Raw genomic sequence first — 12,690 nt, 5'->3', positions numbered from 1 at the left:
TATATTTTATCCTCAGATTTACAGTTTCTGATTATTATTATTATATTGTAATCTCTTGTGAAATTCCATTAAATTCTAATTAGTGTTCATTACAGGTCATATCTGGTCAGTTTCTGGCTGACAAGAAAGTTACTACTTATGTAGTAGTGGAAATGTATGGTCTGCCAACAGATACAATCAGGGATGAGTTCAGAACGTCCAAGGTTACAGGAAATGGCCTGAATCCCGTATACAATGCAGAACCATTCCTGTTCAAAAAGGTAAGATCCTTTTAAAATATGTGGTTTCCATGCCTGATAAATTGCATTATTTCATTGTTGTGAATCCAAATAATTGCATAAAATTCAAGAATCCCTTGAAAATTTCAGTGTTGTAGCAATTATTTGATACGTTCACAGATGAAATATCACTCCATATTGAAACAAGAACAGCAGAGAAAGGCAAAGGAAAATGAAGTTCAAGAAATGAATTTCTTAACAGAAAGCTACATTACAGTTCATGACAAATACTAATGAAAGAGTCTTCTACCTACCTGAAACAGTAATCATTAAGAACACAATGAATATTAAATTTGAAAATGATCAATTTAATCACAATGTATTTCCAATTTATGGAGATAATTAGAAGGATTTTTTGACAATTTCCCATTTCTATATTTACAAGCATATTCTGAAAACTGTTGTGAGGTGCATGGCAGAAGGTAAATCCCATTGAACCACATATTAAAGTTTTGTCCCTTTCCATTTGTGTTTGGGGCACAGGTTGAATGACTGCTTAAATGGGTCTATGTCTGCTGTAATTAGTCTAATCTTGTCTTAATAGCCCCAATGAAAGCAATTGTAGGGGGCCTGTATTGTATTCCAAGATTCTTCACTTGGTACTGGTCCTGGAAACTCTGTAAGTAGTCTTTCACAGTGTTAATTAAGTCTATTTTCAAGCTTCTGCCAGTTCAGGTTTTTCAGCTTCCATGTGATACTTTTCAGGGAGTGAACAAACCAATCATGATGCCTCTCTTGGTATACACTGAGAGGAGACAAAAGTCATGGGATACCTGTTAATACTGTGTTGGACCTGCTTTTGCCCAGTGTAGTGCAGCAGTGTGATGTGGCGTGGGTTCAACAAGTCGTCGGAAGTCCCCTGTAGAAATACTGAGCCATGTTGCCTCTGTAGCCATCTGTAATTGAGAAGGTGTTGCCAAAGCAGGATTTTGTATATGAACTGACCTCTCAATTATATTCAATAAATGTTGGATGGGATTCACGTCGGGTGCTCACATTGACGAATGTCCTCCAAACCAGTCATGAATAATTGTGGCCTGGTAACATGTCACATTGCCATCCATAAAAAATGCTGTCTTCGATTGGGAACATTAATTCCATGAATGACCGCAAGTGGTCTCAAAGTAGCTGAACATAACCATTTCTAGTCAACGATTAGTTCGGTTGGTTCAGAGGACCAAGTCCATTCCATCTGAACGCAGACCATGCCACATGCCATTATGGAGCTGCTACCGGCTGGTGCAATGCCTTGTTGACAACCTGGGTCCATGGCTTCATGGGGTCCGTGCCACACTTGGAACTTACCATTGGTTCTTACCAAGTGAAATTGGGACTCATCTGACCAGATCATGGTTTTACAATCATCTATGGTCCAACCGATATGGTCACAAGTCCAGGAGAGGCACTGCAGGTGATATCATGCTGTAAGCTCTGCTCTCAGTCATTAAGCAAAGGCCATTGGCCACTGCACTGTCCATGTTGGAAATTTGGTATTCTCACCACACTCTTGACTCTTTGGATCTCAGAATATTTAATTTCCTAACAGTTTCTTCAATTGAATGTTCTATGTGTCTAACTCTAACTAACATTCTGTGTTCTAAGTCTTTTAATTCCTGCTGTGCAGCCATAATCACAATAGAAACTTTTTCATATGGATCGCCTGAGTACAAATGACAGCTCCACCAATGCATTGCTCTTTTATACCTTGTATATACGACATAGCCCCATGACAAAACTCTTCCATCTGGTGAGCAAGATGTATGAAGGTGAAACACCCTCAGACTTCAAGAATGATATAATAATTCCAATCCCAACGAAAGCAGGTGTTGACAGGCATGAAAATTACCAGACTATCAGTTTAATAAGTCACGAATACTAGCACGAGTTCTTTACAGACGAGTGGAAAAACTGGTCGAAGCCGACCTCAGGGAAGATCAGTTTGGATTCCGTAGAAATGTTGGAGCACCTGAGGCCATACTGACCCTACAACTTATCTTAGAAGTTAGATTTAGGAATTTCTTGCATTTGTAGACTTAGAGAAAGCTTTTGACAATGTTGACTGGAATACTCTCTTTCAAATTCTGGAGGTGGCAGGGGTCAAATACAGGGAGCAAAAGGCTATTTACAATTTGAACAGAAACCAGATGGCAGTTATAAGAGTCGAGGGTCATGAAAGGGAAGCAGTGTTTGGGAAGGGAGTGAGACAGGGTTGTAGCCTATCCCCGATGATAGTCAATCTATATATTGAGCAAGCAGTAAAGGAAACAAAAGAAAAATTTGGTGTAGGAATTATAATCCATGGAAGAAATAAAAACTGAGATTTGCTAATGACACTGTAATTCTGTGAGACAGCAAAGGACCTGGAAGAGCAGTTGAATGGAATGGACAGTGTCTTGAAAGGAGGATATAAGATGAACATCAACAAAAGCAAAATGAGGATAATGGAATGTAGTCGAATTAAATCTGCTGATGTTGAAGGAATTAGGTTAGGAAATGAGACACTTAAAGTAGTAGATGAGTTTTGCTATTTGAAGAGCAAAATAACCAATGATGGTTGAAGTAGAGAGGATATAAAATGTAGACTGGCCATGGCAAGGAAAATATTTCTGAAGAAGAGAAATTTGCTAACACTGAGTGTAGATTTAAGTGTCAGGCAGTCTTTTCTGAAAGTATTTGTGTGGAGTGTATACATGTATGGAAGTGGAATGTGGATGATAAATAGTTTAGACAAGAAGAGAATAGAAGCTTTCGAAATGTGGTGCTACAGAAGAATGCTGTATATTGTCTGGTGTCACTGCCAGACACCACACTTGCTAGGTGGTAGCCTTTAAATCGGCCGCAGTCCATTAGTATACGTCGGACCCGCGTGTTGCCACTGTCAGTGATTGCAGACCGAGCGCCGCCACACGGCAGGTCTAGAGAGACTTACTAGCACTCGCCCCAGTTGTACAGCCAACTTTGCTAGGAAAGGTTCACTGACAAATACGCTCTCATTTGCCGAGACGATAGTTAGCATAGCCTTCAGCTACGTCATTTGCTACGACCTAGCAAGGCGCCATAGCATTTGATAATTAATATTGTGAAGCTTGTACAGTAACGAGAGATGTTCACCAATTGTGGATTAAAGTTAAGTATTCCAACAGCTACGTACTTTATTTGCTAGACTCAAATCCTTTAACTGTTCCAGACCTCACGCCAATCTGCGTGAGCTTAAAAGCGTGCATTTTAGCCTCCTCTAGCAACACGGTGTTGACTCTTCTGCCAACACTACATATTGAATAAAGTACGTAGCTGTTGGAATACTTAACTTTAATCCACAATTGGTGAACATCTCTCGTTACTGTACAAGCTTCACAATATACCACCTAGCAAGTGTGGCGTCTGGCGGTGACACCACATATTGGATGGGTAGATCATGTAACTAATTAGGAGGTACTGAATAGAATTGGGGAGAAGAGGAATTTGTGGCACAACTTGGCTAGAAGAAGAGATCGGTTGGTAGGGCACGTTCTGAGGCATCAAAGGATCACCAATTTAGTATTGGAGGGCACGTGGAGGGTAAAAATCGTAGAGGGAGACCAAGAGATGAATACACTAAGCAGATTCAGAAGGATGTAGGTTGCAGAAAGTACTTGGAGATGAAGAAGTTTGCACAACAACATATGTGATACTACTGCCATCTGTTTATGTTCATATCGCTAGCCCATGACTTTTGTCACCTCAGTGTACACTCAATAATCTTGTTGATCTTGTTTGGTATGGGTCACACACACTTCAGTAATATTTTGGGATAGGTTGCACAGGTGTTTTGTAAGCAATCTCCTAAGTAGCATCCTACCCAGTAAATAAATGTTGTTGTCTCCAGCCTCATAATACACTGGTGGCTGGCCACTGTGAAGGCAGTAAGCAACAAATGTAAAATTGGTAAAGTGTGCTGGATGCTTCATTACACAAATGGTTACCATTTCAGTGCAACAGCACAATGTAAGTGGGTGTAACACCATCAACATTCTGTATATAAAGAAAGATGATGTTTCAGGTTTCTCAGTCATAAATCGCATTTGAGTGTTGGTTCATTGTAAGAAGATCATATCCTGCCTCATGTAGGAGGGAGAAATGTCAACCAGCACCCATCAAAATTTGAAAGGAGCATGATCGTTGCCTATTGAGACTGTGGTTTATTGTTATATGATACTGTTTTCATTTTGGTTGAGACCCCATGACTGGTAAGTGATTATTAAATCAAATTGATAGGCTCAGGAAGGTCATACTCAAAGCCATTCAGGTTCTCGAAGGCCCTAGATGACTAGTGCCTGAGAGGACAGATGCATTGTTATTAAGGATCATACGGCCATTTCACTTCCTTGAGTTAGGAAATGAGCTTATTTGCTGAATGATAAATATACAGAGGGGAAGTATGATAATGGTATGGAGCATCATGAATTGTCAGCATGGCAGCCATTGTTGTGCTTTCCAAGACACAGCAGTATAAAGAGGTGCGTCACACCTGGTAACAACACCGGACGTAGTAGCGGCACAGTATTGTGTTTTCAGATGATTTCCAGTTGTGGGGCGGTGGGTGGAATAATTGTTAATGTTCCTATTATTTATTTAATGCTGTTGTTTGCCGTTCTCAACACTGGCTCTCTAACTACAATATTGGCAACCAGAAAGTGATTAGCAAAACGTGAAGCCTGTAATTAGAATTCCTAGTGCCCACTTCATTTATGACGTCAGAGCTAGTTACAGTGGACTGGCTGGCACATAATGGAAAGACTTATGTGAATTTTATAAGGCGTGAGTAGGCTGCTTCTCTACACAGTCCTGTGTACAGCACCATGATGGATGTATCCATATGTTGAGGTTCTGATGAGGATGAATGTTATGAGATTGCATTCATCATCATCATAGAGCCCAGTATCTGGTGTGATGGAATAGGTGCCATTGGGTATGCAACATGATTTTCTCTTGTACATATAGCCAGTAATTTTGACAGCAGCTGTTACGTTTCTGATTTGTTGAGGCCGGTGGCTGTGCCCTATCCTCATGATTTCCATGACATTATTTTTCAGAAAGGTAATACAAAGATGCATGTTCTTGTGCTATTCTGACCTTCCTTGATACAGAGAGTGTTTGACTGTTTGCCTGGCAATCATGTTCTCCAGATCTTTCTACAACTGAAAACATTTGGTCATGGGTTGGCTACTGCTATTCTATGAGATCTAACACTGTTTAGGTAATTTGTATTTGTCACTACAGATAAGCACAGTGTTTGAACATTAATGTCTATAACAAGCTTTCACAAAACCTTGTTACTTCTGTGCATCATTTCTATCATAAAAAGAAAAAAAAACAGAAAAGATCAATACAAAGCTCGCACCAGAGTTGCCAGCACTGCGCAAGATAGTGGAAAGTTTTCTCTCCATACCTCTACTGTCAATGTGTACTTTCACTCTCCTGTCTTGTTATAGCTCAAGGGCCAAGGAGACTTACTAGCTGAAATGTGACAGCTATTTTATTTTCTGTTATTTGTCCCATGGGTCAAATAAGTATGGTAGCTTGTGCAGTTAGTATGGAATAATTCAGTACAATAATAGACATTACATGGGCTGTCAGCACAAAAATACATATTACAACATATACAACATGAATATTATACAGAATTTTGACAAAATTTTACCAAAGGCTGTTTACAAACAGCAGTCAGCAACATTATAATACTGATAGTGGCATTTTACCTTTATAACACAGGTTCTAATAGGTACAACTTCATACAGTTTATTATCTTATTTTCCTATGGGCTGCATGAACAGTGACTTATATACTCAAACATTAGCATTTTTTACTTTTATTTCTACAGATAGCATAAGATGTGCATGAAAATGGCTGAAATGATGAAAGTTTTAATATACTTTTGTTTATTAGGACAAGTCAGAGTACAAAAATTCCCAAGTGGTGCAAAAATAGTGTTTTACTAAGAGAGGTTTTACACTCATTTTAAATTTATTTCTGAATTTCTTTTATTGATGTTGCTTGGTGAGTGTATAATTTTATTCTCGTACATTTAACACCATTACAGTACAAGTTTGTTGAGTGGGGAATTAGTTGTAAAGAGGTCTTTGATCTTGTGCCACGATAGTGGTAATCCATAGTTCTGTCAAGTTTGTTAATGCTTTTTTTAGTGACATGTAATATTTCTAGTATGTATTGGCTTATCTTTAAGCAATGAGTTTAATTGATCTGTGGTTATATCTACAGCAAACTGGAGAGTCTATTCTGTAGCAGATATGAGAATAGTGGTGTCATTGGCAAACAGAAGGGTTTTGGTGTCTGACGGGCTATGTGGAAGGTCTTTTATGTAATGTAAAAACAAAAAGGGGCCTAAGGCTGCCTTGGGGAATGCCTTGATGTATGGATTATGTGGAAGTATTTGTAGTCGTGGCTGTTCCTGAGGGCTTGATTTGATTTACTTCAACATACTGATGTCGATCTTTCAGATAGCTTTAAAACCAGTCACCTGCGGTTACTATTATTGCATAGAAATACATCTTTTGCAGCAATATGCTATGATTAACCATGTGAAATGTCCTTTTGAAGTTAGTAAAATACCTGTGTCTGGAAGTTTTTTGTCACAAGCTTCAGACTAAGAACTAATAATTCTTGTGTTGCATCAGCAGTAGTTTTCTTTCCTTGGAAGTCAAACTTTTAGATTAATGTCACTTGGTTGTTGTTTTCCTCTACCAGTGTTCCTATTAATGATTTGCCACATGCATTTGCTTTTATTTTATGATTGCTTGAGGAGGTTATCATTTGTAGCTTTTTGAGTGGACTAGCTAAATTCATAAATACCTTTTTATAAGAAGTAAAGTATTTCCTAAATTCTTCACTACTGCCCCATTCAATTTTGCTAACAGAGATAAATACTTTATTACTTTGATGTAATCTGATGATTCCTGGGAGTGATCCAGCTGGAGGGTTTTCTGTCCCTGTTTACACTTTTTGTTTGTAAGGGAAAGTGACAGTTAAGATAATAGCAGGAAATGTCTAAGATTGCTTCATATTTGCTGTCAACAGTTTGAGCGTCATATAAATTTTGCAAGTGTTCTTCCTGCATATCAGAAAGGAAAGTGTGTATGTTGTTTTTATTGAACTTTCTCCTCTGTACAAGAAGTTTTCTGGGTCTAGGTGTGTTCATTGGCAAGTTAACCTGCATAACTAATGGATTGTGGCCTGAGAATCCTAAATGTACAGAGGATACTGTGCAACTCATGTTACTGGCTCCCTGGTCCAGAAAACTAATAGCATGGTTTGTTACCCTAGTCAGAGATTTGACCATCAGGTCAAGGTTGTAGCTGTTCATAATATTTTTGAAGCTTAAATAGCTAGTGTCTTTTGAGAGAAAATTTATGTTAAAATCACCACATAATAAGATACTGTAAGATTTTGTTTTACTTATTTTTTCTACTACTAATGCTAGATTTTTGTATAAAGTGCTCATGTTGCCATAGGGTGTTTTGCAAGCAGTTATTGTTAGATATTCAGGCCTGTAAGCTTTACACCTGACAGTTCTAGTTCTTTTTCAAAACTATGGGAACTGCATGTGTCTAATGGTGTGGCGGTAATGTCTGTCACAGGTATGCAGCATGCACCACCTCTGACAGTTTTCTTGATAAGTGACTCACAAGTTTGAATTGTGGTAGTACAGCACTTTCTGTTTTGAAAGACCTCATGAAATATTCATTAATACACCATATCTGCACATCTAACAGATCAATTCCACTTATAATTAAAATTTCTAACTCATTTAGTTTATTTTTTACCTCTTGTAAATTATGGAAATAAACTTCTGGTTCGAGGAATTGTTTGTTAGGTTCGATGATATGTGGGTGTGATTTATTAGACACTACCTTCTTGATTATAAATGACTGATGAGATTCCTTGGAAGTAATACAGTGGATCTCAACTTCATTTGAAGATGCTAAGAAAGAGGAGTTAGTAATTGCGTTCCCTGGAACATCTTAGGTGCACTTCAATCTCAGTAAGAAAGTATATCTAAAAACAAAGATGATGTGACTTACCAAACAAAAGTGCTGGCAGGTCGATAGACACACAAACATACACACAAAATTCAAGCTTTCGCAACCAACGGTTGCTTTGTCAGGAAAGAGGGAAGGAGAGGGAAAGATGAAAGGATGTGGGTTTTAAGGGAGAGGGTAAGGAGTCATTCCAATCCCGGGGGCGGAAAGACTTACCTTAGGGGGAAAAAAGGACGGGTATACACTCACACACACACACATGTCCATCCACACATATACAGACACAAGCAGGTGTCATTTTAAATAAGTGTTCAGATTTGCCAGGGTGTCTTAATTATGTTGTTTGTATTGGAAATTGTGCTTCTTGTATAGAATAAGTACACAATTAAAAAAAGAAATAGTGTCTTGACATATGTGCAGCTCTGTTTTGGACAGAGAATAAGCTCATTTACAACATAATGATGTGTGCCTTGGATCTTTATGGTACCACTATTATTTGCTATCTTTCTAATTCTGTTCATCGATGTTATCTGAGAAACAACCGCAGTTAGTTAGCCTGCATATTGACTCCTTTTTCTCATTTTCCTACAATGTTACAATTCAATCAATCTTTGATTAAAAACAAGAGCAGATAATTCAGTAGAATTATATCACAACTTCATGTAAGCACTAAATACACATTCACTCCAGAGTCTAAAGTATCAGAGCTAGTTGAACTAAATTTTTTAGCTCGTACATCATCTTCACCTCTGTTGACACTGCTATCCACACTCAGCAAAATTCCTTCTAATATTTACTGGGCTGTATGTTGTAATCTTGTCCTCCCACACATCACCATCAAATTAAAAGTCTCTTCATTATTTTCAGAAGCTTTGAGAGGTGTCTTTACAATTTCCACTTCTATCACACCACAAATTACATTATTAGTGACGCAATCAAAAACACATCTGATTCCATCAGAGGCATGCCCACTACTCCCTACATTCTGCGGTACTCACAATATTCCAGAGAGTTTACAGAGCCAAAGAGTTTACAAACTTTCTTAACGAAAGAAAGATCTTCGCTAAACTTCATCATTATTTTGTAAATGAGTCAAGAAATAAATTTATTAATTATCATCAGATTGTGCAATTAATAATATGACTTTCAAGTATGCCAGATAAGCTGTACTTCCAAATATTTTTAAAAGAAGAGTAATTTTAACTGTTAGTACATATTGGTTGTAACACAATAATTTCTTTTTATACGTTTTAGCCTGAAATATAATACATTATATACAGAACCATATGAAATTCTTTTAGTTCACTGAGATAATGTTCACCTAAACAAGAATTGATAGTATAAATGGTATCAAATATTTCTATAAAAAAAGGTAATGTCAGAGGAGGGTGCGCCATTACAATGTGAAGCTATTATTTTAATGCTTATGCGGAAGCCTATAACCACTGTTATAACACTGCTAGCTTGTCCAAAGGGACAAACGAGATGTACATCAGCATGTCGGTTAAATATGATAACAAAATTGTTTATCCACACCTACAAACTTTTTTGTAATGAACATTTGTTTCACGGCATTTTAATTATTACGTAATGGCAGTTTCGTACTATTACTATTTTTATATATTTGACTCCTTAGTCTTAACGTAACATTTTACATAAATCACGAACATTGTACTTCTAACTTCCCACGCCAGATGGTGGGTATTATGTTTTTTAAAAACCTGTGTTATACTTCATTTCATGTTATTTATATATTATTATTTTTCATTGTCTTTTGCTCTTTTACCTGTCCTTAACTCTGACAACTTATCGTCGATCTGTTTTATGTTTTATAAGTTTGTTTCTTAAAAACAATACACCAATGTATTTTAGATGTTTCCTTCCCCCTTCGTCTGCTATGTGTTTTACGTACATTTTAAATTTGAATTACTTCATGATTCACAAATGCACAAGAGTTATTTAGTGTTAATATCTCGCAAAACCAGTAATATTAAGTCTTCACGTGACACATGTCACATAGAGGGCGTGCCAAGCCATGTCACACCGAGGTCTGCTGAACAAGTTCATGTAAACAGCGGCCTCAGTTTATGTGATCGCTCTAAGCTTGTTGACACCAGTGCTTACCAATTTAAATTGTATATTACAGGTATGTTCCTACCAACTGTTATGTTCATATGCAGATGTAGTTGTGATTTTCTGTTCTATACTCTCTGATTGTAATGTGAAAAAATTTTTAACTTCTAGCACTGAGGATGGTCACTAAGTGACCGAAAATCGATTTTGGGGTTAATATAACAAAAAAATATGACCAATGCTTTCTCTCCTTCCAAGTATATACATTGAGGTCATTAGAGATGGAGCACAAGCTCAGATTATTTCAAGGATGGGGAAGGAAATCAGCCATGCCATTTCAAAGGAACCATCCCGGCATTTGCATGGGGCAATATAGGGAAACTGCAGGAAAATCTAAATCTGGATGGGCCGATGCCAATTTGAAGCATAATCCTCTCGAAAGGGAGTCCAGTGTGCTGATAACTGAACAACCTCACTCATGTGATTGGAATCAATATTTCTTGGTAGGGAGGGTGCAGCATGCTACCTTGAGCGGAGAGTCACCAAAAGATGCAGAAGTAACTTGAGGCATTCCCCAGAGAAGTGTATTGATATCTTTGTTGCATGCAAATCAGCTGGCAGACAATGTAACCTCAGAATTTTTTGCTGATGGAGCAGTACCATCTGGATAGAAAAGCTTCACAAATATTCAGTCAAATCTTGATAAAAATTCAAAGTGGTGGGAGGATGGCAATAGCTCATAAATGTAAAACTGTGTACTTCACTAAATAAATAAAGTATCCTGTGACTGCATGTAACTGTTTGTGGGGATCACATAGATTCAGTCATAAGTAAAGCAACTGACAGATTTTGGTTTATTGGTGGCAGACTGGGAAAATTCAATATATGCAAATGAGATTTCTTACAAAACACTTGTGTGACACATCGTAGAATATTGCTCAAGTGTATGGAACCCATACCAGCTAAGGCCTTGGACAGACACTAAACAAATGCAAAGAAGGCCATTGCAAACGCTCTCATGTTTATCTGAATCTTGGGAGACCATGGCAGTGATTCTGAAAAACCAGAACTGGGTAAAAGTTGAAGATATATGCCAACTTTTCCACAAAAACCTCTTTACAATATTTCAAGGAACAGTACTAACTAAGGAATTCAGGAGTGGGCAATAACTCTTGGAGGGACCAAAAAGATGAAATTGGGCTAATTCAAAGAGGTTTTAAGGAATAATTATTCCCATGCTCCATGTGTGAACGTAATAGGAAGAAACCCAAATACATGATATAATGTGAAGTACCCTGGTGGTTTGCTTCACAAAAATTTCTTGAAAGTGATAACTGTATCAGGCTGAATTAGTATTGTGTAGACAAAAACTGTCATAAGATATGTTAATATTTGTTCACCATGTCCTCTTTGCCCTACTATTATCACCTCATGTGCTGGGCTGTAATGTTCTGTGTCTGTTAGCAAAGTGCTGAACAGTTGTTTGTAGAATATAGGTGAAGATGTCAATGTCTTCAGCCTGTTAATACGCAGGGTTAAACTGAGTATGACACTAGGCTAATGTGTCATAACATTACTGACTGCACATAAAATTCCACTTTACAAACATTTTATTTGCAATGAGAAACAAATTGAATCTTTCTGTTAGTGCTGTGTATCACACAAAATCCAATCAATGATGTTTTCTTGGCTGATTCCATCTTTACATGGTGGAAGCAAATATGCTTATACTTGCCAGACCACCTCAGAAAATGCATCACAATAATTATTGGCAGGGACCCACTATACTCACCTTCAGGCCTGCCTGGGCAGTTCTTTCCTTCCACCATTCCTTCAGGTATGCATCTTAATATGTGCTCAAACATGCAATCTCTTTGATTCACTGAATTCTTTATTAGGAATTTCTTCTTGTTGGCTGATTATGGGATACCTTTTTCTTCTTACTCAATCTGACAAAATGTTGCTCAACAGTCTCTATAATGCCCCATTTCAAATACTTTTAATTGTTACATTTTTGTGTTTCGCGTTGTCCTTGTTTCCCTTCCATACATGGCTGTGCTGCAAACACAGCTTATAGTGAGTTTTTTTGTAGACTCTAGCTTTCTATTTTTGAATATTTGTAGCTATTTCTTTTTGAGGAAAGCACTTTTTACCTATTACAAACCTTTCTACAGTGCCATTCTTTCATCTTCCTTCTTTGTCTATTCTGCTTCTGGGATAACGAAATTGCTTTACATTTTCAAGACTGACTTCTCCAAGTTTAACATTTAGTTATCCAGCATGTTCACACCTTTATCAATGGT

The 12,690-nt window shown here is 37.5% G+C and overlaps 1 protein-coding gene across 3 annotated transcripts in view; it reads left to right on the top strand.

Annotated features, from left to right (window-relative positions):
- LOC126412277 (1-phosphatidylinositol 4,5-bisphosphate phosphodiesterase-like) overlaps positions 1-12,690 on the top strand; it is a 613,130-nt gene that overhangs the window by 469,475 nt on the left and 130,965 nt on the right. For all 3 annotated transcript variants that reach the window (XM_050081785.1, XM_050081786.1, XM_050081784.1), the window contains exon 16: positions 96-260. In XM_050081785.1, coding sequence (XP_049937742.1) covers positions 96-260 — 165 coding nt within the window. The remainder of the gene's footprint in view (positions 1-95; positions 261-12,690) is intronic.

This window comes from Schistocerca serialis, chromosome 7 (assembly GCF_023864345.2).
Source record: "Schistocerca serialis cubense isolate TAMUIC-IGC-003099 chromosome 7, iqSchSeri2.2, whole genome shotgun sequence".
NCBI lineage: Eukaryota > Metazoa > Arthropoda > Insecta > Orthoptera > Acrididae > Schistocerca > Schistocerca serialis.
The sequence above is the reverse complement of the archived record's forward strand: the minus strand, read 5'-3'. Positions and strand labels throughout refer to the sequence as shown.